Source organism: Lampetra fluviatilis, chromosome 31, assembly GCF_964198595.1.
Source record: "Lampetra fluviatilis chromosome 31, kcLamFluv1.1, whole genome shotgun sequence".
NCBI lineage: Eukaryota > Metazoa > Chordata > Hyperoartia > Petromyzontiformes > Petromyzontidae > Lampetra > Lampetra fluviatilis.
Window position 1 is genome coordinate 2,933,470 of NC_136305.1, and position 24,270 is coordinate 2,957,739.

Consider the following 24,270-nt stretch of genomic DNA (forward strand, 5'->3'; position numbering starts at 1 on the left):
CCACGTGACGTGAGGGTTGTAAGTTGACGCCGAGGAGGGGGGAGGAGGAGGCGCCTCGCCCCCCCATGTGGAGTGACGTCACCTGTTAATGATTATTAATGAGGGGGGCTATTCGATGTGGAGTGACGTCACCTGCTCATAATTATTCATGAGGGGGGATGGTGGTCCATGTGGAGTGACGTCACCTGCTCATAATTATTAATAAGGGGGGGGGGGGGTCCATGTGGAGGACGTAACCTGTTCATGATTATTAATGAGGGGGGCTGGTCCACGTGGAGTGACGTCACGAGCGTTGCATATCGACATTCTTGGCTCACTGGCTTTTTTGCCCGTCCAAGGATGGGTGCATTTTACAGTAAATCTGAAATATTCAATAGAACATGTGTTCAGCTCATGATTATTAATGAGGGGGGGGGGGGTGCCCCATGTGGAGTGACGTCACCCGATATTGGTTATTGGGGAGGGGTGCGGCATGTGCGCGAGTATAAATTTCCACACGGGCATGAATATTAATGAAGGGGGGTGCTCTTTTGCAGTGATGTCACGCACGGATGTAGCTCTGTGTTGCGTATATTTATTTTTTACCGTCGCTTTCTGTAAATAAACGTCATATTTGAAGCGACTTTGCGTAATCAAATATTTTGGAAGACCACTGCCAAGTTTGCATGTCTACCGCTCCCTGAAATCCACTGACATCTTTGCATGTCTACCGCTCCCGGAAGAACTCCTCCAACTTTGGATGGCTACAACCTCTGGAAGTTCTCTATCGCTTCTGGAAGATCTCCACTGCCATGTTTTCAGAATGAGAAAATGTAACTTGACTTAGAGCTTTCGTGACTGACTGCAGGAAGACATTTTATGGGTCTCTCGGTAAAGCCACGTAGAAAAATAATTAAAATATCACGACGTTTCTATCCCAACACAAGCAATCGTCATCAGGTGAGAGAGAAATCTGTTGAGACAAGGTCTTATATAGGCCTGAGAAGGGTGCATCAAGGTAGGTGGGTGGAGCTAGAGATGGTCCAACCACAGGCTGAGACAGTGGCCTTTGTATTTTTTTTTCCAACGGGCTGAATGTCTCACTTGCACATCCACCGTTGCGGTGGTTCTCATAACACAATGGCCACCTCCACAGCCTCAGGGCGCCCTCCGATCTTACATTTACATGCAAATACCATATCTCGCCCTGCCCACTTACCCTTGGGCTCCACACAATACAATAGCCACCTCCACAGCTTTGGTAGCGCCCTACAGGTTAATCTTTCACAATACAAAGGTCACTGTCTCAGCCTGTGGTTGGACCATCTCTAGCTCCACCCACCTACCTTGATGCACCCTTTTCAGGCCTATATAAGACCTTGTCTCAACAACTTTCTCTCGCTCACCTGAAGACGATTGCATGTTGCGATCGAAACGCTTTGATATTTTTTTCCTATTATTTTTCTATCTACGTGGCTTTACCGAAAGACCCATAGAATATGAGAAAATGTATGCTCGATGGAATCCGATGAGCTATGAAGCTTTTTTCACAGATGTCCAGCAGGTGCGGGTCCGCAGATTACAACAAACAATACAAAAACTACATGAGTGCAAAGTAGAAAAAATGTGCTTCGTTCTTTCCTAGCGATGAACTTGATCGAGGACACAGGGCAGTCATCAATATATTATGAAATAAACGTTTTGTAGCAATCCTGCGTTGTTTTTCCTTAATTCCACGGCGTGATCCTTCTTGTCAACTTCTAGGGATAGTGAAAAGGAAGTTCGATGGACGTGTTAAGTTTCTTGGGTTTGACAATGGGGCTAAGTTTTGCGCAGATTTGCCAATCAGGATTTTATGGATAAACAGGGCCCAATGTAGATTTAGATTTTAAGTAAAGTCACAATGGAGTTGACCAAGTCTTGGAGTTGACCAAGTCTTGAGTAGAATACATGTACCATGGTCAACATCAAAGGCGTTTGACAAGTCGAGGAACAGTGCACAGCCGTCATGGCTTTTATTCAGGTTACTAAAAAGAAAATTGAATACATCCATAATATTTGTGATGGTGAGGTAATCCTCTCTAAAACCAGACTGTTTACTGTGAAGGACACTGACTTTTTAGGTAGTTTGCTTTTGATGTATTCTTTCAAATATTTTAGACACTAGTGAAATAGAGATGGGTCTATAATTATTAGTCTTCGAGTTATTTTTTTTATACACTGGACGAATAAGAGCGGATCTCCACTCATGGATATGTAATAATCCTTCCAGAGACGGCTTCGGAATCGGTCCTTTTATTTCCACTCCACAATACACTTTGCTCACTCACTCTCCGTTGCTGGCAGACAACGGAGAGAGGACAGACCACGCACTAAGTTCCCACCGCGCACGTGGCAACCCCAGCCCCCGTCCGCGCGTGACCCTGCTCTTGTCAGTTTCAGTCTGCTCCCGATCGTTCCCCTCCACTCGCTCTTAATACCTTCGTCACGTGGTTCCCCCAGCCAATCGTACATGGACAGCTTCGACCATTCTCGATGGTTCCCTGTCAATCCCGGGACCACGCCTCTCATCCGGCTCCCCATTGGCTGGGGCCCCGAATGGCTAGGCCAATCACTCCTGATGACCTGTCGTGATGAGGCATGGGCCGTGGTCCCTATCTCAACCCTTATTGGCTACAAGCAGGACCGGCAAGCCAATCCCCACGTGAACCCTCTATGGCTGTTATTACAGATATGTACCTTTGAGGCTGAAAATGTGTGCGAGGGGTTTTACAGATGAGATCTGCGACAGTCACAAACGCAGGTAACTTGTCTTCTCCCGTGACGTCTTGATACGAGCTTATGCAGTACATCCAGTTCGATTGCAGCCGATCACGTATGCAACCCCCTGTTACTGTTGTTAGATATGCCACTTCTGGTATAATGCTACATCCAAGGAATATTTCGGCATCACCATCAGACATGATCTACCCACTGCTAAATGGATGCCTCCCCAGTTTGTCGCAATGCCACAATCCATACACGAACTTATTGCAATGCTCGATCTCTGCAGTGGTCACACCCTTGGTCATGTTTCTCCTTTGCATGTCATTCCGACAAGTCTCTTCCATTGCCCATCATCCCTTTGAGTGATGCGCTGCCCAAGTTCGGTTCACTTCAAAGACTAGTTTTCATTTGTTCTCCAATCCGTGTACAGTATTCATCAGTGACAATTAAATATCCATTAGCCTCATCAAATGCCTTCTCGCATGGCTTATAGGGAGTTTCCAACGTTCAAGAGCCAGGATTTTGGGGGTGGCCAACATTTAAAAAAAAAGCTCAAGTAATCGACCACAAATTTCGTGTTTTTTTCAGCTCTACAGAGAAGAAAAATATGGACCATTTAGAGGACCAACTAAGTATTTGCACTCAGCGGGATTTAGCAAACGGGGGTTTCTACCATTTTGGGTAAACTCAGGACCCTGTCCACCAAAGGCTACCCATGGAAAACCCAGTGTCGCACTGGGTAGAGCGCTCGGCAATTAATACAACGATGTGCGGTGCATGTGTGCAGTTGTCATTCGCAGCAGAGCTCCCCACCAAACACTGGACAGTATATGCCTCCACCATCTTTGGTGCTGGCATGGAAGTCCACAATCACAGGTGCACAGTGCCGTTGTGTCTGTTGAACACTGGCTTTCGCGACCAATATCCATAATACAGGGTTTGTTTTTAGTTAGATCGGGTAAATTTGTCGTTAAACCCACCACAGCCAATTAGTAAGGTTCGTCACGTAAACAGAACATGCCAATTCATTACTAGTAAAGCACACCGGTGTGTTTGAGAGCCAAGTCACAACAGTACGACGTTTCGCCAGTAATTACAACTAGCTTCATCAGGCGACAGCCAGATTTGTTTTGTCTGCCGGTATAATATGGTAGTCCATATATGGTAGTCCATATTATACAATAAAATCTTTCCTTTTATATACACACACCATTAGCAAGCAATCGTATATTCTTAGAGCAGTTTTTTTGCATATTTAGAGAATAACCAAAATGTCTTGCATATGCATGTAGTCATAGGTATCTATTCTGGTACAATTAAATTGGTACATTTGAGAACCCTTAATCACAGATAGCTCCGTATTGGAATCGAGAATCTCAGGTGATGCTGGCTCATTGCGCAAACCCCTCAGCCACCCAGCCATCTCTAAAACACAAAATATATCCAATATTTTATCCTGGGCAATGACACAATATTGGAAATAAAAAGGCAAAAAAACCACATTGAGAACATGTATTTGTATGCTTTATACTTAGCTTAATAAACTAGTCAGCAGCATCCAGCAAATCAACGGTACAAGCATTCACGACAAACGACGGTGCATCATATAATAGTCCGAGGTTCCACAGGTTTCTCATGTTATCCAAAGAATGAAGATCACAAGGATTAAAATACAGAGAAGATACCAAGAACATTTTTCACCAAGTCCTGCTGTTTTTAATTATTTATTTTTATGCAACAAAGCAGTGTGCTGCTATCGTATAACACGTAAGCTTTCGTGAGCAATATAATCCACAGTTTTTTTTTAGGTTAGATCGCGTAAATGTGTTGTTAAACCCGCCACAGCCAATTAGTAAGGTTTGTCACGTAAACAAAAGCAGCAAAATCTGGCTGCCGTCTGATGCCAGTTATAATTACTGGCGAGACTGGCAAAACATCGTACTCTGATTGTAAATGTTGTAATAAATCGGCATGTTCCGTTTATGTGACAAACCTTACTAATTGGCTGTGTCGGGTGGTGGCAGGTTTAACAAACATTTATATCCACGCGACCTAAGCCAAAAAAAACCTCTATTACAGCGTGCTATGGTTCGAAAAGTATCTATTTTAATTACAGTACAAAAGTTATGTTAAGAAGTTAGTAACTTCCCATAATATCCACTAGGCACTGCTCTTGAATCAAGACTTGGGGGTGCAAGTTTGTGTATTTCTTTCTGTGTATTCAAATAATGGTGTAATTTCCATTGCCTCATCTTGGCACTAATCTCTGGACATACCAACAATAGTTACGATTTACCTTATATTTGTAATCATTACATGTACATTTTATTTATTGGAAATTAAAATGTCAACATGTTTTGTAATACTGTACATCGTGTTTACTCTACACACATTAAATGTCTAATATACAACACAAATATAACAAGGCATGTTGAATTACCCCAATCCAGCATTGTCAACTGTAAATTTTACCGCTAACTTATTCCTTAAAAATGCTTCCTAAACATTTATTTAGCATTCCAATGATAGCGGTAACAATGTGCAAAAACCATTAACAGTGTTCAACAATATGACAATACAAAAACACTGACTTGCTAAATGAACGTGTGCGTAAGGATGTGATTTACGATGCAGGAAAAATATTGGTGTCCAAAACAGGGTTTTAGGGAGGGGTGATAACATGAAGTGTGTAGACTACATGCATTATGCTCACAAACACACTCAAAACATGAGTAAACCATTCGTAAGGGTCTCCGTTTTACTTGCAATACATTGGGACAATGCTTAGCCTTCCACACTGCTGAAGCAACATTTCTTCGGAGCAACAATATAAATTAAGTGGAAAAATATCACCCCACCAACACAGCTGTGATAATGCACAAATGGAGGAATGAGACAAACACATCCATGCAAAAACACAAGCCCTGACAGATGGCTCTGTTGGACAATATCCAGACTGCACTTGCATGGTTAAGACACCTGGGCGTACTGGCACGCCCTAAAAATAAACTCGGCACCTCTTCGTGCATGCCCCCCCCCGCCCCTACAAGCTGCAGGAATGGCCGTACCTTTCCGTAACGATGCCTATGCTGAAGGGATTGTGCAATACGTCACATCATCTTAATCCTACGGTGGGTGGGGGAGGCGCCTTCAGACGAGATGGTTGGAGCCCCCAGCGGGGGCCACACCGAAGCGACCGTGGTGGTATGTTGTGTTGGAGCCACAATCCACGTACTCGTAGCTCTCAATGGAGTCCTGCTCGGCATGGCACACGTAAGAAGTTGTCACCGTTGACCTGCGTGGGTAAAGAAAGGTCATTATCATCTTCGCTTAGTGGTGGCAATGGTGATGTAACCGTACACCAACATTCTGTTCCATTTAGCCAATCCAGTGTTCATTGTTGTGCAAGCCTCCAAATCAGTTTTGAAATAGAATCCTTGATCTAATTTGCACATGGATAACTTTTAAAAAAATATTTCTTGTATTTCTCCCAATTAAATTTTTTTTTGCACCTTTTGCAGGAAACAAGTGCATAACTCTGCATCAGAGACTATTCCCATAAGGTAACGTTACTCAACTACTTCAGGCTCAAATGTATTCACACTCAAGGCATCCCTTTTATTATATACTAAGCAAAGTGTTTATCCCATTTCAAATAAAACCACATTTCATAATTCTTGGTCACACTTTGCCAAATTAGGTCTAAATGTAACACGATGTTCTTTTTTCAATCTTCATTGACTGAGATGAGATTAACTGGCTATACTTCAGATCCAATTTTAATCAAGGATGGCTGCCTGGACTCTAACCCAGAATATCAGAGGTGCTGGCTCAGTTCTGCGACATTGAAGTCCCCTGGGCCACTCAGCTACCAATTTGTTACAATGTAATTGTGGTAATTTTTGTACCTCTTTTAGCTTTGACACTGCCGAACAATAGCGTAATATTTTTATAATTATGTCGCAGGACCTTTAACATCAAAATTTCTCAATATCCACTTTGTGAACCTTGATATCTAACCAACATGACTTCCACGTCAAGAGAACACAACCCCGTCAAAAAGGACAAATGACGAAAGGGAAACGGAATATTTCTGAAACATTTTGTGCATGGACAAAGCGTATAAGTGCATTTGCATAAAGGTAAAAGTAATTGCACTTACTGTATAAGCACCACTATGTTGTGGACTTTGATTGATGGCAAGGTGCAGTAGTAGCTGCAGGGAAAAAAAAACATGTTAAAATAAATGAGCAAATTTTCGGCGCAAAAACTTAACCTATGCAACATTTGCAGAAATCAAGATGGTGGGGGAAAATCAAACTTACTAGACGTAAGATAAACCAGCGCTGATCTCTGTATTGATGGTGAAGTCGATCTGAAGCAGGAGACACACCCAGAGTACACATTGCTTATCAACAAAACAAACACATTGCAATGCAGGCTGAAGAAACATTGATATGAATGTGTTTACTTTAAAATTATTTTCAGACGAGGTGGCTGGTGAAGAAGTGTAACAGCCTATGCCAAGATAGAGCTTATTGGCATCCTTCTGCGCCAATCTCTCTCGAGTCCCTCTCGAAAACGCCCGTAAGTAAGCTCCCTCCCTTCATCCTCCAAGCAGCTTTTCGCTGGCTATCGAACAAAGATGGTCAGTGTATTGCGCGCTTTCGGATGCGCTTCTGCAGAATGTTCTTCCTTCTAATATTATGCAGCCACTGGAGACGTGCACTTTTAAATCATTTAGATTGAAAACCCATTTCTTTAGAATTGATTTTGCTCCCTAACTCCAAGTTGACAGCCACAGCCAATCTTAAGCAGCCTCGATGCCTGTGCCCGTTCCCTTAGCTACCCACAAGGTTCCCTAGCAGAGAAGCTGGTGGACAGTAGCTTCTCTGTTCGAGAACCTTGAGTTAAAGTATCATAGGTGACGTTCTTGTATTGTGCCAGTAGAAAGGCTCATGTTAAATGAATTTAAAAAATCTAAATTTTCTCCAGTACAGCGAGACAGATTGGATTTTCATTAACTGACGTTCACAACTCACTTGCACTAGCATTTGAGTTGTTAGTTTACTCCAAATGCACATTAATATGCTGTTTAAACCTAGGCAATGAATTGCAGGCAGTATATCGAGAGCTTACATGTGCGCAAGTATAAGCATATGTTGGAATTTTTTTAATAAGTTCATATTTGCAAGCTGTGCAGTCAACAAAAGCACTAGGAAGACCAATGCAGTCGGGTACAGTTATAATCAACCCGCTTCTTCAAAGGCCAATGTGCTTCAATAGGAGGTCCCCTACAGTATCTGCGTAGTGACTGTGAATGTCACTTTGTGGTGCCGGGCTTACGAAGCCACGGCGGATAATGTGTTGGCATTATGTGTAGCCCGCTTACTGGGTGTAGTACCAGCCCTAGCGGGGATCCCAGTGAAGGAGTGAGAGGGAGTGTCAGCCAGCCAGGGTTACGATGTTGGGGTATGATACGCTGGTTAACCTGCCGACATGTGACCGGATGATATTGGAGGGGGGGCCACCGGTGGACGGGGGCCGCTGGGCAGTCACGTGGTATAAAAAAGCTCTTTGGGAGCCTTTGGGAAAGAGCTCGAGAGATCTAGGTGGGCGGGGCGAGAAGCGGAGCCAGTCCCAGCCCAGGCCGATATAACGGGGGCCGCGAGGGGCTAGGGATTCTTCATGTTGCTGGTGAAGAAGACCCACGTCGGGTAAAAGAAGCCTCTAGCCACGGGGTCCGGGACCCAGCTTGTGGTCCGGGCCGAGATAGCGAACCGTGTCTAGTTCTGCCGTAGCGTGGCTAGATGGGCATTCAACACCCAAGTGTAGGTTGTGTTATGTTGAGCTACTGAAATAGTGTTGCTCCAAAGACAACGTCTGCGACTCAGTTGGTCTCACTACACCTGTACAGCCCTTAATCAATCCACCGTTCAATAAGGGCCTTTCCATGCCATGCAGGTCATGGGAGTTGTTTATACCATACTTGACGACACTGGTGAATGTGGGTTGAAGGTGGGAAGCATAGGCGTGGTAGCATATAAACACAGTACAACAATGGAATATCCTGCACTACCCCTCTGCTGCCCACCATACAGCACCACTCCCTACGGTACTTCTAAAATTATACAGGGAATATAAGGGGAGTATATCTTCACAAGCAAACAGATGTGCATGTTGGCGTGTGTATTTTCTTACCTGGCTCTGGCTGAGTGGGGCGATATGGGTGACATTGGTGAAGCGTGCCGTGCCTATGACGGTCTTGAGGTGCTGCACTTGCGACGTGATGTTCATCACGTACACAGAGTAGAAGTTGTTGTTTGTAATGTTCAGGGAGCTCTGTGGAAGAAAGGCAGCTTAGTGAACCACTGTACACCACAATGCAGCAACTGTTGAATAACCTGTCAATGATTCACAGTTACGCATGCTGCTTTTAAAAGACACCTTTAAACAAACGGACATAAAAAAAATACGAGAGCTACAATAATGAGAATTTAGCACACCCAAGAAAGGTCAAATTTAAAAAAGGGGTTCTTCAGGCCTCTCTGCCTACAGTGCAATGTTGTCGTGTTGCATGTCCAGTGTGCGGTGCGGGCACCCTGGGGTCCCGAATAAACGGAAGTCAAAATCGTAATTAATTAATTTATTTTTGGCGACTCCGTTCCACCACGCACATAAACGCCACGACCCACCTGGGACTAATCATTCTGTCGTCATGTCGTGCAAGCGCAGCGAGAACGAATGCGCAGAAGAAACAAAACTTTGAAACTTTGATTAGCGCATCGTGTAGAGCTCTTCGAGAGGAATAGATTGCCGGATCGTTCGCCTTCAACAGACATAAAATGACGTCGCAACACAGTTTATGCGAGAGCCGGCGACTTATGGTACCTGGGGTCCTGCCATAAGGTTCAATTACACAAAAGAGCTAGGACATATTTTATAACGTTTGCAAATATAACAAACCGTAAGTTACATGACTAAGGTTGTCATGTTTCACAATAAAGTTCTAGATACACATTTCAATCTGTCAATTTTAAGCTATGACCTGGCACACAGGTATATCCTTGAATATGTTATTGTAGGCTATTTATTAACAATCATATAACAGATGGCATGCTTTGCCAGAATGGCATCAGCAGCCCGTTTTAAGCTGAGGCAGCGGCCAAGTGAGACGACCGCCAGGCTATTCCTGTCCGGCCACTTGGCAAAACCGCGTTTGGCACATCAAGAGTGAACTCACTCTTTGGTTTTTTCGGTAAAGTCATGTAGGTAAAAACAAAAAATAAATAATAGAAATAAAATAATAAATCACGACGTTTCGGAGGCAACACAAGTCTCCGTCATCAGGTAGGACCGTCACAGCTGAATTTACTGTATAAATTAGAGTTATTATTTTATTTCTATTATTATTAGAATTTAAAATTAGTATAATAATTTATATTATTATTATTATTTCTATTATTTTAATTATTTATTTTTACCTACGTGACTTTACCGAAAAAACCTAAGAGTATGAATCCTTGCAGTCACGAAAGCTTCAAATCAAGAGTGAACTTGTATCGGTCACCCGCGACCGCGTACCGTGATGTTTATGTAGACCGTGCTGGTGTTGGCGTTGAAAGTGACCAGCGCCGACTTGATGCCTCCGTTGGTGACATCCACCGAGCGCGGAAACAGGAAGTAGACGATGAGCCCCGACACAAGCAGGCAGGACAAGACCGACAGCAACACGTACAGCTTGCTGCATGCGACACATGGCGTCAAAGTCGTGCAATGTTAGGCTACGTCAACATGCGGTGCGTAATATGTGGCCGCACACTAGACTGGACTAGAGAGCTGCAATAATAGCAAGGGACAGGCCATTATAATGAAAAAACACATCTGTCGTATCTAAACAGCCAATTACAAGTCTCAAACTTGTGTTGAGAAATATAAGCGTGCTTGGGCAGGACACGCCGCAACAAGGGATGACGCTGATCGTCTAGACTCAAGAGTGGCACCCAAAGGAGTGAACGCAGCCAAGATAGCAAGGGCTGGAGGCATGGAGTGATGAAGTTAACTTGTGTGATTGTTACATCACAGAGAGATGTGGAGTGAGATGAGATGAATAGCAAGTCTGCTGTCGAGATGAAAATTAAGCCTAGATTAAAATTGTCTAATCTTTAAATGAATTTAAACTTCCACAGACTAAGAGCCACTGAAGAAAAACCCAAAAAATGTGGGCATACAATTCAATATGCAAATGTACCCTCGAAGTGTGATGTACTTAATTTATAAAGAGCAAATAACTGAGGTAAACAAGTGTTTCCAAAAGGCATAGAAATAATAAAATGTAAAGTTGCAAATAGTTGGCAGAGGGAGCGCAACAGGCACTTAATTGTACTATGAACCTGCTGGGTAGGTTTCGATCATGCACACACTGTACACTTAATTTTAGTAAATTTGTTCCCTGCTCAATTTGAAAGCAAATGTCATTTAATTTTGTATTCGATACATTTTTTGTGTTGCATTAACTTTGGACAACTGTTCAGTTTACAGCGAAAGAGAACAGTGACTGAATTCGCAAGCATCAATCACATCAGAATGTTACATCACATTTAAACAAGGTCAGATGGAGCATATGCAGGTTGTAAAAACCAACTATACTGTAAATCGTATTACACCATGACTTAACCACCACATAATTATGTCAAATTTCGTAGTCTGCCCATTTATAAATTTAATTGTGGCTAAACATTTTCAAAAGCCTTGTTCTTTCACTTTACACGAAGCATACTATTCAGTTCACCACAGCATTTTTTTTATGGATTATTGAACGAATGCCGTGGATATAAAAAATGGCAATGCAGAGTACTACACCTCTGTGCTGTATCATAGCACATGTGCACGCTACTTCTTCTTGCAATTTATATAAAGGCATTCACCCAAATTGTACTGCCTGTATTATAATTCTGGTTTCTCTCATTTCACTGTTATGGCACTTACATTATAAAAATTAAACCAATATCAGGAGCAATTATTTAATAACTACCAGCGGCTTGGTGTGGTGGGTTTGAAACATTAATACAGTAAACTAACATCTGCATGGCTAGGAGTCCGATTAGCTGCAATCGTCACATTTCCTCTCACACTACAGGACAGCTTCCTATTATCTGCAAATTTATTGTGGATAAGTAGAGTCTTGCAGCAATGACAAGTAAAATATATTAATGATTACCATAATAGGATCAACAATGTTCATCCTCCACATCACTGCGATAAAGAGTAGTTCTATTGTAACATATCTCTGGATGGAGGTGTGTTATAACCAGACAATCCTTGCCAGTCACTGCTAATCACAAGACGAGACAAACCACGTACGTCCTTCGGGGCTTCAGCCGCTGATCGCTGTATGGGATCAGTGCCACCAGCTGATTTTCTTGCTCTGTCAAGAAAAACACAAGCCGTCGTGGGCATATTTTCACCGTCTGTGATAATTATTATTGTCCCTTGGGCAAATATTCATGGCACAAACAGCAGCACCCATCCTTCCATGGAACGCACCACCAGCATACAATTAAAGCACCACAAACAAGACTAGTCTAATGGTTGCTTGTTTCCTTTGTTATTTATATTGGATGGGTCACTGCAGTTTCTGTTGGTAGTCTGAACATCATTTTCATTGTAAACTGTTGACAACTGACTACAGCAATCATGAAAGCTTATTATTTTGCGATTTAAACCCTCCAATGTACAAGCTGTTACTGAATTTCCAATATGATCACGGTTTCACCATGGACAAAACTCTTGATGCTACCACACCTCACCAACGCATTCTGCCAGATCCCACATCTGCTGCAAAGTAAACTAGCGACCTCCGAGATTTGCCCTTACAGCATCCTTCCACCCGCTCTTCCCCTTGGTCGCCGGACTTGTGGAGACCATGACGAAATAGGAGAAATGGCAGCGTATTCGAATCAATTTCCACATTTTTAATTTGTGCAAATTTTTAAGCTTTCCATATTCCAAAAACAAATAGTTATTTCTTAACTCAGTGTCGGTAAGCCGATGCAAACGAGCTGTTTCCCATTGAGCAGTGTGTTGTTTGGTGGAATGTGTCAAATACAGGTTGTTTATCCTTTTTTCTCAATCAGTAGTCTAATGTATGAAAAAAAAATTGAGTAGGCTTTACCCTTACTAGCAATAAAAACAGGTATTAAGATGTTCAAACAACAAATAGAAAACTTTTGCAATGATTCATGTGTGCATTAACCACACGTACTTGTGGTGAACATGCAAATAAAAACATGCTCTGATAATGTGTCTTGTCATTGAAACCGATTGGTCTACACTAGAAACAGCCTTCTTTAGGGCCTAATTTCACCAGCATAAACCAGAGGACGCCAAAAGGTAAACAGTACAAAGGGCATTTATAGCTCGGGATGAGCGGCTACGAAATGGCACCTTACTCTAATGTATTCACACAAAATATGAAATGTTATCATAGTTGCGAACAGGTATTTTTTTGAAGAACCAAATCACCCTGGATTCAACCAACCTCATCAGATCTCAGAAACAAAGCCGGTTTAGTCTGGTTAGTACTTGGATGGCAGGGAATTGAGTGTTAAGTCTTCATGAGTGGGTTCTTTCCTCAAAGTATGTTTAGTATGTTGTGCTGCCACATTCCAAACCCTAATTCTTGGAATTCCTAACAAAACCAATAACATGGCGCCCGTGTAAAGTTATTTTTAAGACTGAGACTTTTAATTGAAAATTACAATTATTACTATTCATACCACTACTTTAACAAACTAAACGAATAAACACCACGAATTCAAACAAAAACACAAAAATATAAAAATGCAATTAGGCAGCCCTAATAGTGTATGTTAGCACTTGTTATGTAAGAATGTAAATGTATAGCATGTTCAGCGAACCCACTCACAAAACTAGGACTTGTGGATGATTGTTAGGCATGAAGTATTGAATTGTTACATTAAAATAGCCTGGAGTATGTTGTGCTAAGAGTTTAATAAAAACGTGTTGCTCCCAAGACGTCTACAACTTAGTTGGACTCACTACACTGTGACCAAATTGTATCACTAAAGATATTTGTAATGTTGTTTATAAAAATTGGACATGTCGTACAACCACGCAACAAGACCGCACGTAAAAAACTGCTTTTGTTCAACTACCAAGGATTATTGTAAACCTTCAGCATGTTAAAAACGACTTTCGTAGAGGCATTACTTTGTAAATTTTTCACAGTTTAAGTTGCATTTTATTTCAAGGAAAGTGGTCCTTTTTAATCAAAAATTACTGTCCGCATCATTGGTCAATTTGCATTAAACACCTTCAGTAAGAATAAGTTTGACACAGAATGTAACAGGAAATATGAATTTCGGTGTTTAATGCATTCAGATTTACGGTGAGAAACAGAAAGCAGGGGGCATGCATCGGTGACCAATTACAAATCAGAAACAACAATGAATTTATAAAGTGGGCTTGAGAAGCACACATTGCCAGGAAGGAGAAAGGACAAGGCTAGAGACAGAATGGCAACCAAGGGAGAGCACGTGCCCAAGCATGATGCTTCCGTTCAAGCACACGACTGAGACTGCTGAATCTCAGGCCTACGAGGGATGGCAATGGCGTGCACACGCCTCGAACCTGACAGTGAATTGACAAAGGCCGACAGTAATTATAATCGCAGCCGTGCGCGCTCAATGGGACCTCACGCAACGACGCACTGTTACCCGTACCTCTGGGTATACGTCCTGTGCCCTGGCAAGTGGGGCACGTCACGCTGTCTCTGCCCGTGAACTCTACGTAGGGGAACTGAGAGATGTCGGCAGGCGCCACAGCCGTCCCCTCTCCGATGTCCTCATCTCGAGATGGCAGCACCCCCAAGTTCCCGTTGGGGCTCCCGGACGCGAGAGGTCCCGAGCTGTCATTGCCACCGCCGCCGCCGAAAGTCTTGTACCGCGACGCCGTAGAGCCCATTGTTCAGGAATGAAAATCTCCTGCTCGCCCCCACCGAGCTGCCTTTCAAAGATGCGCAGACTCTTTGTAGTGAAGCTCACCGCCAAAAGGTTCTGCGAGACAAACATCATCGTCATTAACATGATTTTGGATTTTTTTTTCTGACTGACACAACATCAGTGCCAAGCTTCATATACATATCATGTATATATGAAGCTATTTTCTCAATTCTCTGAAGGCCTCCTCGTGCCGTACAGGTCATGGAGGTTCATTTATCCATACTTCGCTTCACTGGTCAGTGTGGGTTAGTAAGGGCAGGCAGTATAGACGTGGGCGCAGAGAAGTACAGTACAACAACGGATCTCTGTTGCATAGCCCCACAGCCTACATACAAGCTCGCTATGCATGGTTGTCACCTATCCAATCACTGTTCAGGCTCAAACCTGCTTAGCTTACGGGATCTGTTGAGATCACGTGCTGTGTGAATTCAATCACTTAAGCATCAACTGCACACTATAAAAGTGCGAGTATGAAGTATTGGACCCTTCATGGGCCAGTATAGATCAGGAGGATCCACTCACAAAACTAAGTGCAGGGGGACATTTAAAACAGCTCGCGTAAATTAAGTAAAAAAAACAGAAAATGGCTCAATTCAGTTATGGTAGCCCAAAAACAGAAAATTATTGCTTTGTCATTTCTTATCAGTGACCTATGCGCATTTCATAGACGCTGGGTTTGTTGGTGGCGTTTCCGAGGTGAAATAAAAAGGAGTGTTTGATTAAGCGGACCACGCGGAGGCACTGTACATTCGGCAACCGCTCAAGCAAACTGCTTATCATAAACGTTACCAAGAGATCGGTTTGTTTAGTTCCTCCAAGCTGACCAGAAAAAGCTGTCAACGCGACTGAACTCAAAGCCAGTGTGATTATATAACTGTTAATTTATGGCACGTGCACAGCTCTCCACGGTAGCCTGCAAAAACAGTTCAAACAGTTCACCCACTGGCCAATAATAAAAGGCAAGCACCATTTTAATATCATATTATGTACTTGTCAATGCAGTCTCAAACCATTACTGAACAATGATGCTCAAAGGTACACAGCTGTGCATTCAGCTCAAGTATCCAGGCTTGTCTGCGTATTTCCCAATACATGTGTCGTCACCAGTCATGTGAGTCACAATGCGTGGCAGGTAATGTTTACACGTTTGCCTATACACCCCTTGCTGAATGGGACCAAAGACCCTTCATGGACGGAGCGAGCTGAACACACCACCCAAATGGCGTAATGCACAGCAGTGACAGCCAACTGCTGTTTCATTTGTTGAGCCCCCCCATTGGCTACGTACGGTGCGAAAGAAGTTCAACAAAGGTATATACGCATCAGTAGTGGTGACAGTGTACGTATAGTTCATGTCAACCACCAAGAGGTACATACAATACTTGTTTAATGTTTTTCCACTATAACAAGAACGTCAATTGTAATATATATAACAGCACAAAATTAACATTGATAAGGGTTTGACCCTGTGCAGGTGGATTATTGCATCAGAGGAGCGTAGCGGTTAGCGTGCTGCACAATGAACCCCGCGAGCCGTGTTCGATTCCAGCTCACGGCCAACACCAGTGACGATGATCTGAACCGGTCCTTGGCCTCCCCTAGGTCGACTCGGCTTCAAAAAAGTACCTGGTGCGGTGTGTAAATATCGGGAATACAAAGGCAGTCAGGAGTGGTGCTAGCCACCCACCCTCTCGCATCCCGTGCTCGCTAACAGCACTTGCCAGGTCTGTTAAGGCTATACGTGGATCTTTGTGTGCGTGCGTGTGCCGTGTGTGTGTGTTTGTGCGCGGTTGCAGATGGATTATTGTATAAGAGGAGAACGAGGAATGGCGACAGCTTTGGGAGGTCTTGCCAGGAGTGGATTACCTTGAGACCATTCTGCCGGCACAAAATAGCCTACTCTTCCCATAGACGTCACGGGATTTTTAACATCCACTGAAAAGCAGACGACACATGCCGTCACGGTTAATAACACCCGCAGTATTAATTAGGACTGTTGGCACTGGATTCGAACCGTTAACCTCTGCAACTGGTGGCGAACGTGTTGCCACTGGACCATACTTACACGCCTGCATAGAACTGCGACCCGCACTTTTTTTGATTCTCTCCAATTGGGAAGAATAATCGAAGGTGTACTGCGTTTTAAATTGTAACGTCAGTAATTCAACAAGGAATACTCAAGGCCAATAAGAATCCGTTAACTGCGTCAGCAGTTCTTGTGCTGTGTTTGTCTCACCTGATGACGGTTGCGATCGAAACGTCGTGATCTATCAATTTTATATCTACGTGACTTTACAGAAAGAACCAAAGAGTATGGATTTGTGCAGTCACGAAAGCTTCAAATCAAGATTGCCAATAACATTTGACCGTTGTTATCAAACGCAGTAAAAACCACACCCGTGTTGTAAAAACCACTGTTGATCCCTGTTGTGAGATAGGGTGGAAGAGGGCACACAGTGGTGGGGAAAGGAGGGCAAAAGGAAAAAGAGTAAACAAGGATTACAAACACATTCGGGGTGCTAAAAATCAGCAGATTGTTTGTCTTGAGATGCTTAAAACAACGCGTGGAAGCATTCAATAATCCTTACATTTGGTTACTTTTGAAAGTAAAAATGACAAGCCAAAACTCCATCTCTCTGGTAGCATAGCTCTATAGTAGGTTTAATATTGCGTTCTAGCAGTGTTATGAAATAGATTGCTGAAATTGATGGTTGGCAAAAGCGGTGGGGGGGGGCAAGGAAGCCCGCTAACTGATATAATTCTCCATTGATGCTAGCTATGGCCGGGTATCGAACTCATGTCCACCGACTTCATGGCACAGTGCACTAACCGCTGCCCCATCACTCCCACGTACTGAGAGGATAGCTATATGATCACGCTCTAAATGGTGCAGACAGCATGGATCGCATAAGACGACAGGCACCTACCGCCACGCAGGTCCAACAGTAATTTGTTACGCCACCATATTACCCATGTGGAGTGAATATACATTTATTTATATTTTCTATCTACGTGACTTTACCGAAAGAACCAAAGGATATGAATTCCTGCAGTCACGAAAGTTTTAAGTCAAAATCATACAAAATTAGCAAATACCCACCAAGGACGTTCTAATTTTAAAAGACATGTGATTACCAAGGTACATCATGGTTTGAGTCAACGCTGCAGTTATTTCGATCACCATATGTAGGTTGTGTGAACACAGCCAACATAAGCCTGAAAGCTAAAACAACCGTACAATTACTTAGTAAATAATTAAATCCACCCTGTTTGTTTTTAAAATGGGAGGCTTTACTTGTTTATGATCAGTAGAAGCACCTTACCCAAGAAGGGCTTCAAAAGTCCAATTGTGCACATGACTCAAAGAATGACCGTTGTATAACACACATTATTGCACCACGTGAATAGATGTCAAAGCCACTTGAGTAATTTTTATGTAACATCTCCTTAATTTTGACACTTGTTCATCGCACAATTACGTTAATATCCCTCCCTATCTGGCATCTCCCTACCCAAGTATGTACTTATGATTAAGGGCCTTTGTTCGAAATGTCGTCTCTCATATACTTTCATATTTAAGACACGAATAAAGTCCCATAGATAGTAAAAAATATGTATTAACAATTAATGAAGTCGAATTGCACAAGTAAAATGTGTGTCAGAAAGAGCCAAAATTATAAAATGGTGCTGACACATTGCATTATAGGTGGAACTGTTGTAGCGAGGTAAACGCAAACACATAAACGAGCATGATAAAGTTATTAATCTATTACTTCGCCAAACTTATTTAAATATGATTATATAAGCCCTCAAAAACTGCACTTGCAAATGTTTTAAAAAACTGCACCTTTAATAAAAAGTATTCACTTTGAATGAGATAAATAGGTCCACAATAAATAGGTCCACTATTTAACAATCCATATAAAATATTACTTAATTTAAATGTCTTTAAGGGACCGCCTCTAATAAATTAACTGACCATTTTCGAAATCATTACAGGGCTAACCCGCAATAATTAATGGAACCCATCCCCTTTAGTTTTAACAAACGCTTAACCATAAAATAACCAGGAGGTAAAAATAATTTAACCCGAGGTTAACGATCTGCGTGTGAGTAACTGTAAAAGACACCACCTCTAACGCACGATAAAGTTGACAAATGTGGCATCATGGATAAAGCTGATAAACATTCCAGCAATTTTTAAACCACGAAACACAAGAACCACATGATTCACAAAACCACAATTTTGGGAACCACGTCTCTACACAGCGGCATCCGATGTAGTGGACTTTCAAAATAAACACAAGTGATCGTCGACTACACTCACCATTACAACATTGCGCTATTTATCCACACATTTTACGTGCACATGTATAATAATAATAATAATGATTAGAACAATCAAACACAGCATGGCAGTTGATGTTTACACCTCGTTAATGCATTTTGAAACCAATTATTTGGCGATGCTGCTGCGTTGGTAGAGGTTGCGCAGGGGACAAATAACCAGCAATAAAAACTAAACCTTCGTCAATAACACCCGCGGCCTTAGCACATCATGAACGTGCGTTATGAATAAGGCCCACTGCCCGAAACGTCGTCTATATTTTGCCGTTTAAGGCCTCAGGCCCCGTGATGCGTACCACAGCGAGCGGCCTAACGCGGGCTTCTACACAGAATTCACCACCAGCCACGGTCTATCCACTGCTGAATCAAGGGCTGGTTTGGTAGTCGCCACCCCCCCCACCACCACCACGGATCCCGCGGTTTAAAGATGCGATCTAGATCCCGATTTACATCGCTCCATCTCCTGGGCGGAGGTTCCCATTCTTGGGTGCCGCTTTTCAAATCCCTTTGGTTATGCGAGCGAATTAACGTTGACATGTTCCGATTTGAAGACACGGCACCGTGAACATCTTATCATTAACACAAAGACACAATAAAGTAACAATAGCAACAAGGCCGCGAAACAACCACGACCGTAACTCGGCTCCGTCTCCAACTCAGCCGGGGCTGATGATTAAAAAAAATGCAACCCCGTACAACATGAAACAATACAACACACGCACGAAGTAATACTAACTAAAGATACATAAACAAAGTGGTGATTCTGAGGAGAAACGTAGATGAACACTGACCAGGACGACAGCAAGAAGCGACCCCGCTCGGCGTTTGCCGCAATTTTAACTCCTGAGCCAACGAATCGATTCACCCGAATCGATTTGCGATTCCACGACTCAGAACTTTCTAGCGATTCGAGAATCGATTCCATATTGTTGTTGTTTGGGACTGGCTTACACGCATCCGTCAATAGCACGTGTCGAAGAAGTTAAACATCTGTCGCGTAAAATTTCCATTTAAAGCTTTCGTGACTGCAGGGATTCATCTTCTTGGTTCTTTCGGTAAAGTCACGTAGAAGGGAAATAATAAAATAATAAAAATAAAAACATAATAAAATAATTCTCACGACGTTTCGGAGGCAACACAAGCTTCCGTCTTCAGGTGGAACCGTCACAGCACGATAGCTGTATCAAGTCTCGTTTCAAGTTGATCTTCTATGTCTCTCTCATAAGCTTATGAAACGTTAAGTCCCTGTACGCGAATACCTATACCGACTTAAAACACTAGGACTGGCGTGCCAATGATCTGTCCTGTGTTTATTATGACTGGATCGCATGGGAATTGCAGTGTATCTCGGTCTTTCTGGCTCTCTTTCGATGTATTATTGTTTCTTCTGTAAGGTGTATTGTTTAATCTCTGTTTCATTTGCTTGAAGGAAGCATTTGTCATACATTTGTCGAGAGCAGAATGTATTTTAATTGAATCATTAATGTGCGATTCAGAGTTGGAAATTAATCAAGAGGATGTACCTCTAGGTTTGCGTTTTACGAGTATTTTCCATGTAGCAGGCCATTTATTTTTGGAAAACGTGAAGCAATATCCTTCCAAAAAATCCACTCAATTCATATTAATCTGCACACCAGTGGGTTATTACAAACTAGGCCTCGGCAAGGTAAGGTAAAAGTTAAACGGTAAAAAAATACAAGAGAAACTTTACCCTACCTTTTACCAGAGGTGTGGACTCGAGTCATGCGACTTGGACTCGAGTCAGACTCGAGTCATGATTTTGATGACTTCAGACTCGACTTGGACTTGCCTCATCTTTGACTCGACTTGACTCGGGACTCGAGAGCAAAGACTTGAGACTTACTTGTGACTTGCACAACAATGACTTTGTCCCACCTCAGCCTTTTACCTTACCACAATACAATCGCGCTACCCTACCTTTTACCCTTTAGCAGGTAAGGTAAAAGGTAAAAAAAGAACGAGCCTACCTTTACCTTACCTTTTACCCTTATCCCATACAAATTTCGCGATTACAGGGTAATTACTGGGGTAAAAAACATGGACATTTTTTTAACGATAAATGCTAGTTAGAGCGCTTTATTCATTTTTCGATTTAAAGCTTTCGTGACTGCAGGGATTCATCTTCTTGGTTCTTTCGGTTAAGTCACGTAGAATGGAAATAATGAAATAATAAATAAAACATAATAAAATAATTATGGTGCCAGGATGTAGAGTGGAGTTTGTCTGGTGCCAGGATGTAGAGTGGAGTTTGTCTGGTGCCAGGATGTAGAGTGGAGTTTGTCTGGTGCCAGGATGTAGAGTGGAGTTTGTCTGGTGCCAGGATGTTGAGTGGAGTTTGTCTGGTGCCAGGATGTTGAGTGGAGTTTGTCTGGTGCCAGGATGTAGAGTGGAGTTTGTCTGGTGCCAGGATGTAGAGTGGAGTTTGTCTGGTGCCAGGATGTAGAGTGGAGTTTGTCTGGTGCCAGGATGTAGAGTGGAGTTTGTCTGGTGCCAGGATGTAGAGTGGAGTTTGTCTGGTGCCAGGATGTTGAGTGGAGTTTGTCTGGTGCCAGGATGTTGAGTGGAGTTTGTCTGGTGCCAGGATGTAGAGTGGAGTTTGTCTGGTGCCAGGATGTAGAGTGGAGTTTGTCTGGTGCCAGGATGTAGAGTGGAGTTTGTCTGGTGCCAGGATGTTGAGTGGAGTTTGTCTGGTGCCAGGATGTAGAGTGCAGTTTGTCCGGTGCCAGGATGTAGAGTTGAGTTTGTCCGGTGCCAGGATGTAGTGTGGAGTTTGTCTGGTGCCAGGATGTTGAGTGGAGTTTGTCTGGTGCCAGGATGTAGTGTGGAGTTTGTCTGGTGCCAGGATGTAGAGTTGAGTTTGTCCGGTGCCAGGATGTAGAGTGGAATTTGTCTGGTGCCAGGATGTAGAGTGGAGTTTGTCTGGTGCCAGGATGTAGAGTGGAGTTTGTCTGGTGCCAGGATGTAGAGTGGATTTTGTCTAGTGCCAGGATGTAGAGTGGAGTTTGTCTGGTGCCAGGATGTTGAGTGGAGTTTGTCTGGTGCCAGGATGTAGAGTGGAGTTTGTCTGGTGCCAGGATGTAGAGTGGAGTTTGTCTGGTGCCAGGATGTAGAGTGGAGTTTGTCTGGTGCCAGGATGTAGAGTGGAGTTTGTCTGGTGCCAGGATGTAGAGTGGAGTTTGTCTAGTGCCAGGATGTAGAGTGGAGTTTGTCTGGTGCCAGGATGTAGAGTGGAGTTTGTCTGGTGCCAGGATGTAGAGTGGAGTTTGTCTGGTGCCAGGATGTAGAGTGGAGTTTGTCTGGTGCCAGGATGTAGAGTGGAGTTTGTCTAGTGCCAGGATGTAGAGTGGAGTTTGTCTGGTGCCAGGATGTAGTGTGGAGTTTGTCTGGTGCCAGGATGTAGAGTTGAGTTTGTCTGGTGCCAGGATGTAGAGTGGAGTTTGTCTGGTGCCAGGATGTAGAGTGGAGTTTGTCTGGTGCCAGGATGTAGAGTGGAGTTTGTGTGGTTTATAGCAATACAGTATATAATTTAAGGTTGGGGTTGTCTATTGCAGTATATAGTACGGTGTAGACTCGTGTGATGTAAGAGAATAAAGTTTAGATGGAAGCATATTATATTTTTTACGACGTAGAATTGTAATGTATTACTTGCTGTTAGTAACTCAGCTTATTGTCCTTCTTGATGGTTGGAGTGATCACTCCAACCATCAAGAAGGATCCTGTTGAGGAGCCTTTCAAGACCATCACCTTACCCTACATTGCTGGGGTCACAAAAAATATCTCCAAAATCCTGATTAAACACAAGATCCAGGTCCGATTCAACACAGTACATATAATCCGTGATCTGGTACCGTCTGTAAAAGATGTGGTTCCAGACATACAGTACCCTGGCGTCTACAAACTAAGTTGCCTCTGTGGTAGCAGTTACATTGGGGAAACCAAACGACATGTCTCGGACCGCATCCGTGAACATAAAGCTGACCTGAAACACGGTAGGACAAACACCTCAGCCGTGGCAGATCACTGTTACAACTCAGTGGGCTCACATGACATTGACTTCTCCAAGACAGAGGTTCTCTGCAAGCCATCTGGCTATCATGAGAGATTTGTTCATGAGGCGATCCACATATACAAACACAGAGACAATTTTAACCGAGAAGATGGATTCTGGCTTAGCAATCATTGGAAGGACGTAATAAACCATTTCGATACACATTAGGGTGGGTAGAATAATACATAGTGTTATATTAAAATGTATAAGGTGGTTTATAGCAATACAGTATATAATTTAATGTTGGGTTTATCTATGGCAGTATATAGTACGGTATATGCTCGTGTGATGTAAGAGAATAAAGTTTAGATGGAAGCATATTATATAATTTTTACGACGTAGAATTGTAATGTATTACTTGCTGTTAGTAACTCAGCTTATTGTAGAGTATAGTAAGTATACTGATGGTGCTATGCAGTTTATACTTTAGTTTTTTATGTAGTTTATACTTTAGTTTTCTACGTGGTTGTTTAGTAACTGCAGCTACATATCATTAACATTCCTTCCTTTGTTAATGCTACTCCCTGCACCCCCCCTTGGTGCTGCTGATCCTGCATAATGCATGGGCATAATATGACTTTGAAACCCCCCCACCCACCTCCTACGCATTTCCCATGAATATGCTAAATTCCTCTTCATATGCACATTCTTTTTGTTAAGGCGCTCTTCCACCTCCAACCCAGCTTATATATAAGCTCCTAGCTTGGTAGTGTCTCATTCTTCACCTGAAGACGGCTGCTTGCGTTGTAGCCGAAACGTCGTGAGAATTATTTTATTATGTTTTATTTTTATTATTTTATTACTTCCCTTCTACGTGACTTTACCGAAAGAACCAAGAAGATGAATCCCTGCAGTCACGAAAGCTTTAAATCGAAGGTACCGCACCAGTTTGGCCTTCATCCCCGTCGCAGTCAAGGGCTCATCGATCGCTCTAAGGGTGGCTTCACCGTGATCGCAATGACGGACGAGGTGCTCCATCGTCACCGGCACGAGATCCAATGTCGAATTGTTGTCCGCCGACAACGAGGCCATGACCTGGCGCGGCATTCGCAGGAATGCTGTCACGCCCTCGATGTTTGCCCACTG

The 24,270-nt window shown here is 43.0% G+C and overlaps 1 protein-coding gene across 2 annotated transcripts; it reads right to left on the reverse strand.

Annotated features, from left to right (window-relative positions):
* Nucleotides 1-4,247: 4,247 nt before the first annotated feature.
* LOC144943450 (transmembrane protein 106B-like) lies at nt 4,248-19,985 on the reverse strand. Of its 2 annotated transcripts, none has more exons than XM_078870878.1 (8): nt 19,907-19,985; nt 14,490-14,822; nt 12,109-12,172; nt 10,330-10,489; nt 8,947-9,087; nt 7,071-7,120; nt 6,908-6,961; nt 4,248-6,040 (listed from the first exon to the last, which is right to left on the reverse strand). In XM_078870878.1, exons 2-8 carry the CDS (start codon nt 14,728-14,730, stop codon nt 5,896-5,898), a joined length of 855 nt encoding a protein of 284 aa, XP_078727004.1. In that variant the 5' UTR covers nt 14,731-14,822; nt 19,907-19,985; the 3' UTR covers nt 4,248-5,895. The 2 variants fall into 2 exon arrangements, with proteins under 2 accessions (XP_078727004.1, XP_078727006.1); XM_078870880.1 differs by lacking the exon at nt 19,907-19,985 and adding an exon at nt 16,635-16,709.
* Nucleotides 19,986-24,270: the final 4,285 nt, after the last annotated feature.